This window comes from Nyctereutes procyonoides, unplaced genomic scaffold, assembly GCF_905146905.1.
Source record: "Nyctereutes procyonoides isolate TBG_1078 unplaced genomic scaffold, NYPRO_anot_genome, whole genome shotgun sequence".
Taxonomy (NCBI): domain Eukaryota; kingdom Metazoa; phylum Chordata; class Mammalia; order Carnivora; family Canidae; genus Nyctereutes; species Nyctereutes procyonoides.
Genome location: NW_026575140.1, coordinates 32436389 through 32453067, shown reverse-complemented (window position 1 = coordinate 32453067; position 16679 = coordinate 32436389). Strand labels below are relative to the sequence as shown.

The 16679-nt window shown below is 52.2% G+C and overlaps 1 protein-coding gene across 11 annotated transcripts in view; it reads left to right on the top strand.

Moving 5' to 3' along the window:
- Nucleotides 1-16679, top strand: part of PRKCZ (protein kinase C zeta) — a 103120-nt gene that overhangs the window by 58653 nt on the left and 27788 nt on the right. For all 11 annotated transcript variants that reach the window (XM_055306802.1, XM_055306801.1, XM_055306807.1 and 8 more), the window contains one exon: nucleotides 12159-12244. In XM_055306802.1, the coding sequence (XP_055162777.1) occupies nucleotides 12159-12244 (86 nt within the window). The remainder of the gene's footprint in view (nucleotides 1-12158; nucleotides 12245-16679) is intronic.

The following is a 16679-nucleotide window of genomic DNA, read 5'->3' as shown; positions in this document are numbered from 1 at the left end:
AGGAGACCCTAAAATATCCTTCATATCTATAGATTTCATCAAATTATTAGGGATTTATCTTTCTCATTTTAATTTTGTTACTTTTGTATTATGTGTTTTGTGCTATAATAGGTGCATACAAATTTAGGATCATGATACTTGCTTTTTGGATTGATGCTCTTATCACCATGAAATGTTGCTTTTTTTAAAAAAAATAAAGATTTTATTTATTTATTTGACAAAGGGAGAGAGAGAGCACAAGCAGGGGCAGTGGCAGGTAGAGGGGGATGGAGAAGCAGACTCCCCACTGAGCAGGGAACCCAATGCAGGACTTGATCCCAGGACCTTAGGATCATGACCTGAGCCAAAGGCAGATGCTTTACCAACTGAGCCACCCAGATGCCTCACCGCTATGAATTTTTATGTTATTATTATGTGTAAATATCACATGTATTTTAAACCTCACAAATCATCATTTACATTGTTTTATGGGTGCCTAGTGGCTTGTGGATTGAGTGTCTGACTCTGGATTACAGCTCAGGTCATAATCTCAGGGTTGTGGGATCAAGTCCTGCATCAGGTTCCACGTTTAGTGCAGAGTCTGCTGAGGATTCTCCTTTCTCTGCCCCTCCCCCTCCAACTCTCTCTCTCAAAAATAAATCTTTAAAAATTATATATACATATATATATATATTACTTTAATGGTACCTATTCCAATTTACCTGTTTATTTAACCTTCTGATGTACTTCATTTCTTCCTGCCATGATCAAGCTTCTGTTTCCATTTTTCTTCTCTCTGAAATACTTCCTTTAGTATCTCAGCACAGATTTGCTGACAGTTAATTGGTTCTTGTTTGTGTGAAAATGTGCTTCTTTTGCGTTCATTTTTGAGGGATATTTTTCACCAGGTGCACAAGTGTAGGCAGTAAGTATTGTTCCTTCAGCACTTCTGTATGTTGTTTTCGGCCTCTCTTGTTCCTGCTGGAAAGTCACCTGTCGATCTTGTTCCCTGAAAGTAATGCTTCTCTCTCCCTCCCTCTCCCTCCTTCTCCCTCCTCCCTCCTTCTCCATCTTTCCCTCCCTCTTTTCTTTCTGGCTGCTTTTAAAATGGTCCTTGTTCTTCAATCTCAGCAGCCCCGTGAAGGAGAGGGAAGTATTGAATTTATTCCAACTGAGTACTGTAAAGCTTTTGGATCTGGGGCATAATGTCTTTTGTCTTTTTGGAAGGTGTCAGTGGTGTCTTCTCAAAGGCTGCCCTGTTGGCTCTGCCTTCTTCCTCCAGGACTCCCACCATCTCCCATATGTGTCTTATGCTCTTTTCTATACTTTATTCCATCCTGGTTTTCTTTACCTTCTGTGCCTCAATCTGGATATTTTCTACTGATGGGTCTTGTTTTGTCTAATCTGCTCTTAAATCTTTCTCCTGAATTACTGATTCCAATGGCTCTTTTTGGTTTTAAATTTCTGAAATCCTAGGGTATTGAGGGCTTCTCTCTTTTTTCTATAGGTCTAGTTCAGTGGTGAAATCTTTTCATCTCATCTTTCTAAATACATTTAGATGTCTGAATCACCTGAGTCTGATTCTGTTGACTCTTTGGTATGCTTCCGTCTCTTGGCCTGCCTGGATATTTGTGATCAAATATCAGATACTGTGCTAGAAACACTGTAGGTGTAGGCCTCCGAATGATGTTATTTTCCTCATGAGAGCATTTAATTTTATCCTGGCAGGTGGAATGTGGATGAATTACCTGGATTCAGCTCAGGCCTGTCCATTTCTCATTTTCCTTGAGTGTCTTCCAGTAATGTCAACCCAGAAGGTCTGAGGGTTCCCCAGGATCCCAATGTCTACCTCTTATCTCCCTGGCACCATGAGTCAGCCCTAGTCTCTACCTGAGCTGGCTTTTTTTTTTTTTTTTTTTAAATCAAGCAGCTGCTTCTTGGCCTCTCACCTTGAACTTTGGAAGCTCAGGGCCCAGCAGATGCCTTGAAGGGAAACCACATGCCAGGCTACAGGGTCACTTCTCCATGGCTCTCTTTTCTACAGAGTCTTGAGAGATCCTCCCAGCAAGGGCACTACCGCCCCACCCCCACCCCCAGGGGGCCTGGAGGGCAGAGCATCAGCCAAGAGGGGATTAGATTTGCCTTGCTGAGTTGTGGGTGCCCTCGGGAACCATCCCCTTGCCTGCTTTCCTGTGGTTCCCTTTTGGAATGGTAATAGCCATCCAAGGCCTGTCTGGGCCTTGTATTTTGGAAGCACGTATCTTGTTTGGCTTCACAGATTCACAGAACAGGAATTTTGTCTCTGGGTAAATGGTACCTAGAGTCTGACCTATGCCTGATTAAATCAGACTGTGCACGTCAGAGCTGATGCCGGAGTTAGTTAAGACTTTGGGGGTTGTTGGGATGGAATGAGCGTATTCTGCTTGTAAGAAGGACATGGATTTGGGGCGGGGGACTGGGGTAGAATGTTATGGACTGAACATGTCCCCTCAGAACTCCCGTGCTGAGTCCCTGACCCCTAACATGACGGTATTTGGAAATGAGGCCTTGGGGAGGTGATAGTTGAAGTCAGAGGGGCGGGACCCGCGTGACGAGACCGGTGTCCTTAAAAGAGCCAGAGATCTGTCTCTGTCCTCTGAATGCATCGTGACAAGGCTGTCTTCAAGCCAGGAGGAGTCCTCGCTCGTCCGGCCCTGCGGGCACCCTGATCTCAGGCTGCCAGCCTCCAGACGGTGAGAGCTCTCTTGCACCCCCATCTCCCAGCACCCCAGGTCAACAAACACCCTTAGGCAAAGGGTTGTCTTGGGCATCATAAGTCCCTGTTTCCATCTCCAGATGGATGCCCATGAGCTGCATGCAGGTCTTGCTTTCTGTTTGGCCCCCAAGAACTCCCAACACAGCGTGAGGACATGAGGTCGCCCTGGTGACACATCTCTCCCCCTCTGGCATCGTCTACTCTCCTAGTCACACGTCTGCTAGTGACGCCCTGGCACATTTTCCTTCATGTTTTCCTGCTGCTGTGGTTTGTTCTTGGAGATGGAATTAGATTCAGGCCCATTGGTTCCTGGGGCCAGCCCACATTATCAGGGCCCATTTTGCTGGTCAGGCTGCCCCTTCCTCCCCAGCAGCAGGTGCCTGCGGTACTCTTGTGGACCTGGCTCTGTACTCTGTGCCCAGGCGCTGCCCTCCATCATGGGAGAGGTGGCCGGTCCTGCTGCGGCCCCATGGGCTCTGGGCAGCTCCAAGCACTCTGCATTTTAAGTGAGTCCATACAGGAAACCCTCCACACAGAAATGAGTTGTGTTCAGTATGAAGTTATTGGTCATAGCTTACTTGGAAGTTGATATACGTTTTTCCATAGAATCTTTGTGAGATATTGGTCAGCCATTTCATTAAAACTTGATTTGTGCCCTGAAAACTTAAGATATTTGTGACAAAATTATTAGAAAATTGAACAATTATAATCCACCACCCCCCTTAAAACATCTTTTAAGATTGGTTTTCTTAACAAGTACTGACAGTTTTTGGTGACGAAGGGACAGCTCTGAAGAGCCCCTGGCAGGGCTGTGACCCCCTCTTCCTGGGCAGTAAAGGGGTTACACCCTCGCTGTGGTGCTCTGTCACTGGCCACCCCATGTGCAGCGCGCTGCCAGCCCCTCCCAGCCCCCGACTTCCCTCCCAGCTAGCAGGGTTTCTTGACGTGAGCATTTCTTATTTTCAAAAATCCGCAACCTGATCATAGACATGAGCCTGTGTACGCCTGCTTGCTCACTAGGTTTCTCAGTGACAGTGAATCAGATAGGTCTCCCAACAGGTGACCTGTTAACACAGGCCCTCTCCCAGGCCATCAGCACGTCTCTGTCCTCTTCCCACCACGAAGAGAGCCTTGCATCTCCTTCCCTGACCACTGACCAGCTCCTCTGTGATGCGTTAGCCCCTCGTCCATCCATGGAATCCTGCTGTCCCCCAACTCGCTTTTGCGGCCTTGTGGAGCACGTGCTGGATGCTGCCTGTGGCCACCGGGGCAGGGAGAGTGATGGGAAGCTCCTGGGGGTGCTGGTGAGCCCCAGGGACCATGTCCCAGCTGCTGGCATGTGGGCACCATGTGGGGAGAAGCTTGGAAGGACGGCTGGTCTCCAGACACAGAAACACAGGAGCGGGGTGCCGTCTCCTGTCCCCCTCTGCAGAGAGGCTGACCATCGTGTGGCCTTTACATGATTTCAGCTTGAAACCACAGTCTGCCAGCAGGTGTGGCCCTGGGGCTGCCTCAGTGTGCCGGGTGGCAGTGCTGGCACATGCTCTGGGAGACCACCATGGCTGCAGCAGACAGGCAGCTTGCCCCAGTGATACCCCCACATGTGTCTGGAGGAGGTGGTGCCTGGGTGGATCCAGCTGAGCCGAGGCCAGGCTCACTCTGTCTGCCTTCCTCCTCAGCACGTGGATGCTGCCCCCATCCTGTCCATCCAGCCAGCAGGGACTGAGCCTGGTGCCCCTGCTCCCAGGGGAGAAGGGCCATCCAGCCTGGGAGGGAAGTCCCTCTCTGCAGTCTGGTGGGGCCATTTCAGTCATGTAACTGCCTTGGACTAATGACATCACTAGGGTCACCCTGCTCTGATTGCTTTAGAGCAGGTGAGGTCAGCGCCCCACCCCCAGCAATGCCAAGGTTTTGGGGGGGTGATGCCAGGACCACAGGAAGAGGGGCAGGCAGGTGTCAGGGGCGGCTCCAAACAGGTGGGAAGAAGCCTAGTTGATGTTTGCTTCCAGTGAGGAAGGCCAGGGCATCCAGTGACAAGTGCCTTGCATGCACCCTGGGCAGTGAAGTCTTGCTGCATGTCACCACCGCTTGGGGGGCCCAAGCCAAGGACTCTGACCATGTGGTTGATTAGGCCACACCCCCTGGGGCATCATTGTCCTGACTTGCACTTCCCTCCAGTGCTCCGCCAATTACATATTCATCGTGTTTCCCATCAGTTCTAAGAGGACAGGCACTTCTGCCCATTTTCTCTGTGTCCCTCATGCCTGCCAAGGGTGCAGGCTGGGATCCAGAGATGAGCAAGTGTGGGCAAGTGGGATGGGGTGCCAGGACGGAGGTTGGCAGAGCTTCGCTTCCATACCGGCCAGTCGAGCACCTTTGTCATCTTCTGTGTACTTACCTAGATTTTTTGTGGTATTGTGACAAAGGCCATGTTCTGTGGGGAGGACGGGGCCCTGCAGTGCCGGCAGGAGCCAGCCGAGCGTGCCACTTCCATGGGAGCAAGGGCTGTGGCTGATGTGACCTGAGGCGGCCACCCGCCTCCCATGCCTTGTGGCTTCCTGCTGCATGGCCCCCAGACCTTTCCCAGGCCCACTGCAGTTACTGCGGTTCTTCCTCACTCACCTTTCAAAGCCCAGCATACTTTGACACTTTCAGCAGGGAAACAAATGATGGTGAGAAGCAGGCTTGTGATCAGGGACATCCCTCCGTGGAAGAGGCCTGTGCCCTGGCTGTGGGGCCTGTCCTGCTCTGCATCCTGCTCCTTGCTGCCTTGGAGCAGGGGCCACAGCTGGGTCCTCCTGTCACTATGACCATATATCTGTCCATACTCCCCATGGTCCCTCAGAACCTCCCAGCCCAGTGCCTGCTAGGCTTCACAGCAGCACCAAATGTTGGCCCTGCAGCCAGGCTGATGTCCTGCTTGAAACCCCAAACGGCTGGTTTCAGAGGGTCACGTGGCAGCGTGTAGTAGGAGCCTTTAGTGGTGAGAACAGGGAGTCCTGGAGGAAATGTATGGTGAACCCAGATGCTGGTGGGGTGATGTGATGCAGAGGACAGCCATGTGAGGCCTCTGGCCGCCCGCCTTTTTGCCCTACATGCACATCTCTGCACACAGTCCTGGATGCGCATGACCAGGACATCTTAGTTGTCTTCACCCAGGAAATGTGTTCTTTGTCATTACTGTTTTGTGTCAGATGTTTGCCCAGCATGAGACAGGGCTGGACCTTGTACTGGAGAGACCTGGTGAGTGACAGGGTCCCTGCCTTTGAGGGCACAGCGTCCAGTTAGGGTTGCTCCCCTGGGAGGGAGCTGGTTCTGGCCTGAGCCAGCTGTACTCTGCTTCCCGCCCTATGGCCCGAGGCCACCTCACCAGCATCTTGGCCCTGCTTGGGACCAGGTCCCTCAACTGGGATGCCCCCCTGGGGCAGGGGCAGGGGCATTTATCTGTCGTCATGCAGTGTGCCTGTGCCCGGTGTGGGAGCACTCCCTGCCTGGCTCTGAGGTGCCGCGGGGCCATCCATGCAGTGTGGCTGTGCCGATCATTCTGGACTGTGGCCCATTTCCTGTGAACAGCAAGAGAGGTCTGCACGCCTTGCTGCCCTGCCCCGGAAATTCAGCACAGCCCACGCTTGTCCCCGTATCTGCGGGACATGGGGTTGGTTTCACACTGTCGCTCCACGTACAGTTCTTGTCAGAGCCCTCAAGACACTGGATTGCCATAGAAACTGAGCTCGTTAAAATTCCCTGCAGCCTCCTAATTATAGAATTTCAAAGACAAGCAAAAGAGCTTCTTCTGAGGGTTGGAGTCAAGGCTGAGTTGGGGGCGGGGGAGCAGCCCACGCGTGCTGCATGCCACTGGGAGCTGGCCGGGCTTCTCTGCGGGCACTGGGAAGGGCCCCCGGCAGACACCTCCTGATCGCACCGCCGGGCAGAGCCCTCTGACCCACAAGGACTTGGGGCAGGTGCTGGGTGCAGCGGAGGCCCTTCCTGCCGCCCAACTTGTCTGCGGGTCCCTTGTTTGTGGGGGATTGAGATCAGCGAGGATGAGGTGGACACCAGTGGGGGCGCAGGGCAGCTTCGTTCCCAGAGCCCATCCCTCCACACACATGTTCTCTGAGGACACGTGCTCTTTTCTTCCTTTTACAGTACGGCTGTCACTTCTCATCAGGAATAGGGGCTGTGACTTTCCAGGCAGAAACCCAGAATCTACAAATGTGACCGTTGTTGGAGCCAGTAGCCCACGAGGCTGACAGCCCTGGCCTCTGAGTGCAGGGGGTGGCTGGGCCCATACTGCCTCCGTGGTCACCTCTGAGCTCAGGGGTTCAGGAAGGCGCAGTGGGTACCATCCAGCTGCCTCCAGCCCTGCACTTGGGGAACCTTCTAGTAAAGAGGCTGAGGCTTGAAAATTTGGGGGGAATTTGGGGGCTGCCATGATAGGAATGTGGGTTTTTCAGGAAAGGTGCTCAGTTGATTTAGAAGTTAGGGAGGTAAGGGGTGCCTGGGGGGCTCCGTCGGTGAAGTGTCTGCCTTGGGCTCGGGTCATGATCCAAGGTCCTGGGATCAGCCCTGTATCAGGCTCCCTGCTCAGCAGAGAGTCTGCTTATTCCTCTCCCTGTGCTGCTCCCCCTTTTCCCTCTCTCTCGTTCTTGCTCTCTGTCAAGTAAATAAATAAAATCTTAAAAAAAAAATTAAGGAGGTGGTAATCCCAGTGCAGTCTTGAGAGAAACACCCACAAACCCCAGGAGAGGGGCATTGGACACAGCATCTGACCTGTGCGCCTCACTGCCTGCGGGGTCGTCGAGAGCAGGGACAGTGGGCAAAGTGTAGGACATGCAGTGTGGGATTCTGGGTGGTGTCAGAACGAGGGCCTTGGGGAGAAGCCAAGGAAACCTGAATAGAGATGATGATTGCTTCATTAGTTGGAACAAATGTGCCGCACGCTTGCACGACGTTAGCCAGAGAGGACGCCCTGTGGACTCCTGTGCTGTCTCTGCGGTTTTCCCCCAGAGTCTGTGCTAAAACAGGAAGGGTATTGAGAAGGAAGCTGAGGAGTTGCCAGCTAAAGCTGGAGTTTAGGAAATAGCACTGGTGCTCGTGCTGGTGTTGATGAGTGCGTCTGAGGGAAGTTGGGTGCTGAGCAGCAGGGCAGCTGCAGGCAGGTGTGTGGGAGCTCCCCATACTGCCCTTCAACTTTCTGTAAATCTGAAATAAACTGTGTGTATGTAAGTGAAGAATGTCCTGCTGTCCCTGTGGTTCGTTACAACTCACCTGACCACTGCTTTTCCACTGTGTAGCCTGGGCATGGAGGACTCCCCTGCCTTTTCTGAGGTGGTGCCAAGCACCCAGCACCCCTCCAGGGTCCACAGCACCAGGGGCCCTGGAAACGCCTCCCTGTCTCTGCATGGGATGGTGGTGATGGTAAATTCCATCCTGTGGACCTTATGTGGGTCCAGGTTCTGCAGAGAAACAGATCCAATAGGATGTGCGTCGAGTGAAGAGGAGCTCTGTTGTAAGGAACTGGCCCGTGCAGGTAGGGAGGTGGGCAAGTCCAGACTCTGCAGGACAGGCGGGCAGGCTGCAGACCCAGTATGGGCCTAATAAGCTTCTGTTTGAATCCAAAGTCTGGCTGCTGCGGGATTCCCTCTTGCTCAGAGGATGCTGGTCCCCTTCCACTGATTAGATGGGGCCCACCCGCATCACAGAGGCCAGGCTGCCTCATTCACAACCCAAGGATTGAAATGGCGGTCTCATCCAAAACCACTTGTGGGGCTGCCTGGGTTCCCCAGTGGCTTAAGTGTCTGACTCTTGATCTCAGCTTAGATCTTGATCTAAGGGTTGTGAGTTCGAGCCTCGCCTTGGGCTCCAGGCTGGATGGAGAGCTTACTTAAAAAACAATAAAACAAAAAAAGAAATGAAACAGGGACACCTGGGTGGCTCAGTGGTTGGGCATCTACCTTTGGCTCAGGGAGTGATCCTGGAGATCCAGGATCAAGTCCCTCTTTGAGCTCCCTGTGAGGAGCCTGCTTCTCCCTCTGCCAATGTCTCTGACTCTCTCTTCTCTGTGTCTCTCATGAATAAATAAAATCCTAAAAAAAAAAAAAAAAAGAAAACAAAAACAAAACAAACACCCTATGGAAACATCCAGAGTAACGTTTGACTACATATGCATGCACCCTGGCCCAGTCCAGCTAACATACAAGATGAACCACCATGTCCTACCCCAGGCCAGGGGCACCCGTACACATTTTCTGAAACCATACCAGTTAAAGACAGCAGCAAGACCGTGCTACTGCCTCACATGAACTGGCAGGTGGGCAGCAGTGGTGTGCAAGGGCGTGGCAGGACATGGACTCGGGTATACATCCCATGTCACTTCCTAGGGGCAGCAGTGGCAGGGGTGGGGGCCGCCTCTGGGAGGGCTGGCAGCTGGGGATGGGGCCTTTCTTTGCCTACTTAGAGCTTTGTTTCATTTTTAAATATTTGACATACTTTATTTAAATAAAATTCAGCACCTGTTCCCCTCTGCACCCCCCAAAAAAACATTTAAAATGAATCCTTAAAGAAAAAATGAGATGGAATGATTTGAATATGAGCTGGAAGGAAATACCTGAAAAGTTTGTAGCGATACCATTGTTGCTACCTCTGGTCCTTCCCCCTGTTTTTACTCTTTTAATTGTTTATGTTTTTTTTTTTTTTTTTTAAGATTTTATTTGATTGAGAGAGAGTGAGCGGAAGCAGGGGGAGGGACAGGGAGAGGGAGAAGCAGGCTTTACACTGAGCAGGATGCGGGACTTGATCCCAGGACCCCGGGATCACGACCTTGGCTGAAGGCAGATGCTTCACTGACTGAGCCCAGGCGCCCCTGCCTGTGGTCAGAGTGGCATTCAGGTGCCCGAGGAACACGTTGCTCATGTACTCACAGAGTGTACGGTGTGGCGGACATGTGTGTCCCTAGCAACCGGCAGGATAGAGCTTAACCAGTACCTGCCCGCCATGGACTGTCAGCTGGAGGCCACTCTGTCCCGAACTTGGCTTTGGTCTTTCACATACTAGAAGATTTCGTGTCACAAGTGTGCTTCCTGTAACAATTAGCCCCCCTCTGGGAGAAAAAGCAATCTCTAGTTGCTCTACATTTGGGGTTACAGAGATTAATCCTGGCCAATCAGTCCGGTTTCTCAGATTCTTCTGGTCATTCTCACTGCCTTTCTTCTGTGAAACATCTTTTCTTTGTTATTTGTAGAAGTCCTGTATGCATCCTGAATTATTGATTCTTGTTGCTCTGTGTGCTGATCCTTTACACTGATCATCTTTTGCTGTCATGATGGCCTCTGGATGGACAGACACCCTCGCTTCAATGCACTCAGATGCACCTGCCACTTTTTCTAGTATTTTTATGTTTTCTGAATTCTTCATATTATTAAGGTCTTCTACATTTCCTTCTAAAATTTGCCGTCATTTTGCTCCTCATGTTTAAGTTCTAATTTTTGGAGGGGGCAAATTTGTGTGTGGAGTGAGGCAGGTGTCATAGTCTGCTGGGGCTTCCAGACAGGCTGCAAGAAGCAGGAACTTACTTCCCTGCATCCTGGGTCAGGGTGCTGTCAGGGTCAGATTCCTGGCTTCCAGATAGCCCCCGCCCTGAGGTCTGCACAGGGTGGCATGAGCTCTGGGGTCTCTCCCTTTCCTGATAGGGCACTAATCCCAGCATGGGGCCCCACCTCTGAATGTGGCCCCTGGGGGTTAGGGCTTCAGTGGATGAATTGGGGGTCAGGCAGACAGTCCAGCTACAGGCATTGGGTGTTTCTCACTGTGGAGAAGGGGCGGCCATTACTTGTACTCTGGGCCTGTGGGGGCCACGTGTACCCCTTGGTTTTGCCCTCTCATGCTGTACAGTCCTTCACACCCCTTGGCCTCTGCTAGGGCATCTTGATGTGTCTTATTTCCGGCGACTTTAGCCAAATGTAAAGGGAGTATTTGTAGATTTCTGTGTGGTGGGCACAAGAAAACCAGCGGGCCAGCTGGCTCCTTCTGCATCTCTGTGTCCCCTCATCTGGATCGGACACTCAGTACCTTCTCTCTGCAGGACAGCTGGGGGTTGTGAATGCTACCTGCAGTGAGGGTTGGGGGCATGCGTGGGGACCTGGGAACGGTCAGTCCTGTGGACATTAGCATGGACCTGCCCTGGCCAGGCCTCCCCCAAACCGAGCCCAGTAGGCTGGAAGGGCTTGATAGGGCAAGACACACCCTGTTGTGCAGGCAAAGGCCTTGGGGGTCACCAGGACTCCTTAGAGCCTAGGGGCAGGTGGCCTGAGGGTGGCACTTGCGTCCCGTGGACCCTAGGCCTGATGCCCAGTGTGAACTTGCAGATGGGGGAGTGGGAGGGGAAGGCTGGTGTGGCCTCCCCTCTGGCCCCCCAGGCCCTGCTCTCGTCTGGCCATCAGCTGAAGAGTCTGTGGCAGGAAAACTTGGAGGGGTCCTGGGCGATGCATGGGCATCTGCCAAACCTCAGCTGCCCAGCAGCTGTGGGGCTCCTGCCCGGAAGAATCTGGACTTCCTGTTTCTCACCCCATCTTTCCCTGAAAGGGAGAGAAGTGGGCTCTGCAGAGGCTATGACCTGATGTCAGCGGTCCAGACAGAGCTGGTAATTTGCTTGTTTTAAAAACATTTCGTTAGTTTCCACATTGGTGTATATCCGTGGCACTTCCATGACTCATGAAAGTGGCTTTCACTACAAAACTTTATAAAAGCACAAAGCTTCCCGTTGTATCCTGAGTATTTTGTTTGTACCAGCATTTGGTTCGGAGAATTTGAAAGGAGCGCAGCCACGAACCTTTTTAGAGAAGAATGAAACTAACAGTTCTAGTTACACATCGAGCTCTGGCATTTTTGATTAGCAGCGTCCTTCTTACAAGTTTGGATTATTGAATATAGTTTTTTTTTTTTAATGTAGTTTTTGAAAGCAACATGTTTGGTAACCCTTGACTCAGCATAAGTACTCAGTGTGTCTGCCTCACCTCTGCCCTGAGATCTACCGGCGCGGGGGCGCACAACACTGAGCGGGGGTGTCTCCTGTCCAGGTGGGCAGGACGTCTGGCTGCAGGCTGCGTTTTGGGAGGACCATGGACTCCATGTGGCAGCCACTGCCCCTCCTTGGATCGTGAGGCGTGAGCTCACAGCCTGTGCGAACCGCACCCGAGTGGAAATGGGGCCTGGTTTCCATGCCTGGGGGGAAGGACAGTGGAAAGGAAAACAGGGAGGCGGTCTGGAAGCGTGTTGGCCTCCAATGACTTCCTGGCCGGACCCTCTGGGGGATGCTTAGTTGTTGTCGCTCCGGGGCGGCCCATCCCCGTGGGCACCTTGGGTAGGGAGGGGTGGGACTGGCAGGCCGCTGGGCTATTTCTTTACCCCTCTCTCCTGTCCCCCCTAGAATCCATCTACCGCCGCGGAGCCAGAAGATGGAGGAAGCTGTACCGCGCCAACGGCCATCTCTTCCAGGCCAAGCGCTTTAACAGGGTGAGTGCTACCATCTTGGCCCCCAGCACCCCCCAGGCTGTCCCCGCCCAGCCTGTGATGCCCTCACCAGTGAAGAGAAAGGTGGGGACACTTCCTCTTAGAGTGGACCAGGCTTCAGAGACCTCAGAAGGCTGTTCTGCATGTGGTGGCTGCCTGGCAATGCAGTGTGTACGTCTTTATGTCTCTGTGCTGGCCGGGGTCAGGCAGCTCTTGCTGGAGCACAGTGGCTCTGAGATCTTGCCCTGCTTGCATCCAGAAGTGGGTCTGCAGATTTGACCAATGACGCTGGCGTGCATATTGTGCTGCTCAGTGTGTCCTCCTGGCCGCAGGCGTCTCCTATGTGCCCTGGGAACCCCAGGCAGCTCCGTGTCTGCCGCCCACGTGGCCCCACTGCCTGGCTCACCTATTCCATCCTTTCTCTTCAGGATGTACTTATGTTCTCTGAAAGTGATGTGATTCAGGTGCCTACAGGTATCCTGCAGGCCAAGGACCTTTATTGTCCTGGAACTGCCAGAACCAAGCCCCACAGTCTGGGGGCTTCAGGCAGAAAATCACTCTCTCCTGGTCCTGGAGCCAGAGGTTCAAACCCGAGGTGTGTGCAGGGCCGTGCTGCCTCAGCTCTAGAGGATGGTCCTTCCTGTGTCTTTGTTGCTCCTAGGGGCTGCTGGCAGTCCTCAGTTTGTAGCTGCAAGGACCCCACTTATGCTCTGTCCTCATATGACCTGTCCTCTCTCCCAAGGACACCAGGCAGGATTAGGGCCGGCCCACTCCAGTATGACTTCATTTTAACTTAACTATACATCTACAAAAATTATTTTTCCAAGGGAGGTCACATTTGGAGATTCTAAGGGAACGTGAATTTGGGGGACACTATTCACATGCTTCGCTGAGGGCCTTTGCATGTGCTGAGCACTCCACCCTGCCCACCCACCCCCACGTGCTCAGAGCTCATGCTCTGCTGTACTTTCTGTCTTGGCTCAGACAGTTATCCCTGCAGCCCTTTCCCTGTGGCCCCCGTTCACATATACACCTGGTGTTCCCCACAACTCTGCGTCTGCTGCCTCCCCATTGGGCACAGGGACTCCCGACACCGATTTGTTGCTATAGTGATTGGAGGAGTCAGATTGGAGACCTAGGGGCACTGAGTTAGGGACCAGGAAAGAATGGGGCATGTCTGTCAGGAATGAGAACCCAGGTGGGTGCAGGAGAACATAGGGTGACTTGGGGGGTCAGGCATCACCTAGTGAGATGGGTGTGTGAGAGGACCCTGCTGGAGCAGTAGGACAGGGGTGGGGATGCATAGATGATGGACCTCTCTCGTATCTCTGGATGGACTGGCGGTGTGGAATGGGAGATGCTGTGGTGAGCCAACCAGAAGCGATGCACCCTGGCTGCTAACGGTCTAAACACATGGAAAGGCCCAAACCCCAGGGTGCAAGGCACCCACTGCCCCCACCTCATGTTTATTTTACCAGCCATCTCTGTGGCCAGGTGGCTTTTCTTTCTGCATATCTGGGCCCTGGCTTGGTCCTGGACAGAGAGGGGTTTTGGCCAGATGGGACTGGCCACCTTTGGAATATCAGACAGAGGGTTCTAGGAGCCCCGTCCCACTCCCAACCATGTCGACTTTCAGGGAAATGCTCTTTCCTTTATTACAGCTGACATTGGTCCAAGATGAAGCCCGCCCACCCAGCAAGACAGGCTGGGGCCCAGGGAGCACAGAGGAATCTGGCTTCTGCTACCCTGCAGATTTTAGGAGAAAAACCCATTTCTCTGGTTGCAGGGTACAGACCCTCATGCTCTCCCCCTGCCTGCCCTCTCCCCAGAGTCAGTGAGAAAGGGCTTTTCCTCCCCAAGGAGGAGTAGGGACTCCTATCAGCCCATTCCCACCCTATTATACATGTCTAGCTACCCCTAGGGCACCAAAAGTTGCTTTTCACAAACACAGGGAGGATAAGCAGGGAGCCAGTGCAAAGAAAGACCCTCAACACTTAGATTGTTTAGTTGCTCACAGAATGAGGAGGCAGACAGGCCTGCAATTAGTTGCCAGTTTTGATCCTCCCCAATTGTCCTTGGTTCTAAGACCCGTGTCTGATCAGACCCTGGAGGTTGGCTCTGAACCATTCACTGTGTTAATCACAGGATCGTGCAGTTCACCTCCACCTATCACTTGAAAGGATGTTTTAAGAGCCACACACTTGGTTCTACAGGAATCAGCAAGGCTTCTGGGCAGTAAAACCCACAAGAGATCATTTTTCATATTCTTCTTTGGTGACCCAAGGGCAGAAAGTGAGTGGGCATCACACGACTGAAGTTCCCAACCTAGATCTGTATTTGCCCTTCACAGGACTTTTCTTTTAGAACAGTGAGAAAAAGTTCCACTAGTGAATCAAAGGGAGAGATCCAGTGAGTTTCTGGAGAAGAAATGAAGACCTCTACCCTAGAAAAAGAGACACCAGTGACATAGATGGGCGGGGGGGGGGGGGGCGGGGGGAGTGGAGGCACAAGGGCAAGGTCAGAGTGGAATCCCCGGGCATGAGCATTTCCTGTAGATGCTGGTGAGGGGTTTCTCCCAAGCTTTTTGGCCCAAGCAGCTAGAAAAAGAAAAAAGAAAAGAAAGAAAGAAAACGTTGGAGGAATGAGGCTGCCCTCACACCACAGGTGGAGCAGTAGCTTCTTACACCTTGTATGATGAGGTAGGAATGCTTGGAGAATCCGAAGCCTCAAGCTGGACTCCTGATCTGCTTGTGGCACTGATCCACAGCTTAACAGGCTGGCCCAGGAGGGCCCCCAGGGGCGCTGGTTCTCAGCAGTGCACCCGACCCCACAGAGGAACCTGAGCTCCTGGGTGGCTCAGTGGTTGAGCAACTGTCTTTGGCTCAGGACATGATCCTGGAGTCCCAGGATCAAGTCCTGCATTGGGCTTCCTACATGGAGCCTGTTTCTCCCTCTGCCTATGTCTCTGTCTCTCTGTGTCTCTCATGAGTAAATAAAAAATCTCTAAAAAAAAAAAAAAAAAAAAAAAAGGAACCTGAGCTCACAGTCAGAAGCGCTGAGGACAGTGGAAACAGGGCATCTGAGCAAGAACCAGCAGAAGCCCTGACCAATGCGGGACTGAAAAGGAGAATATGTGATGAAAATATGAGCAAGGAACTGAGTCAGCAGCATGGAAGGAGACTTAAAAATACTTTCACCCCATTAATTTATTCATTCATCTGGATTTCAAAGTGTTGAAGCTTGGGGTTTAGGTTTTGTTTTTTTTTTTTAAGATTTTATTTATTTATTCATGAGAGGCACAGAGAGAGAGGCAGAGATACAGGCAGAGGGAGAAGCAGCTCCATGCAGGCTTCATGCTGGGCCAAAGGGAGGCACTAAACAGCTGAGCCACCCAGACATCCCAAGGCATTTAGATTTTATTTTATTTTTTAGCGTCATGTTTCCTGAGGTGCTAATAGTTCGAACAGAGGTCTGAGATCAAGAGCCTTTGACAGTGCTGTGGCAGCCTCTGCTGAGCAGCATGGACACTTGAATCCCACGTCCTTTCCTGATCCCCGGTGCGGAGCCTGGTGAGGCCACGCTGCTCCTAACCAGCTGGTCGCTGGCCCCTGCTTATCTCTGGGAAGGAATCTGTGAATTTGTAAAGGCACCGAGCGGCTGGGAATTTGCCCCTAACAGGACCCAAGCATCGCAGATCAGTCGTGAACCAGGGACCGTGGGAAAGCTAAGCATGTTAGCATATTGTATAGGAAAGGTGAATTGTTCTAAATGGCTTCACAAATGTTGTTTGATAGCAGAACACACAGAAGAGAATGAAAACAGGTCTTCATACTTGAAGCTTTCCTTTGAATTCCGAAGTCAGGCGTTCAGCGGTTGCCCTGCTTGGTCAATGCTGGCATGACACGACAGTGGCTGGGGTTGGAGGCCTTTGGAGAAGTGCCCCAGCGGCCACCCCCCTAGCTGACCCTCACTACTGCCTGCTGCACTTTGGCCCATTCCTTGACGGGGCCACACAGTCTGCATTTGGCTGCTTGTGGGATGGATGCTTTAGGCCACATGGAGGATTTGCAATAAATGCTTTTCTTTCCTGTTTCCAAAGTTAAAAGTAACGGGGTATGTGTGTGTTTACCTGACCTTAGGAACACGTATTGGGCACGCACTGTGTGCCGGGCACTGCCCCAGGCCTAACTGCAAGACCAGAAGCTCAGTGGTGGGGACCAGCCTCTTTGGGCGCTGCTTCCCTGCTTGGCACTTCAAGGATGAGGAGTCAGCTTCTCGGTGCCCATGGCTGTGAGCTCCAGACGTGGCCAGTCTGTGCCTCCCACACACGCACCACAGCTGCTATAATAAATGAACTCTGTTCAGAACAGTTATGGTCCTTTTTATTGTTCTCAGGAGTAATTAGACTCTCTCAAAAGAATGAAATTTGTTAAACATG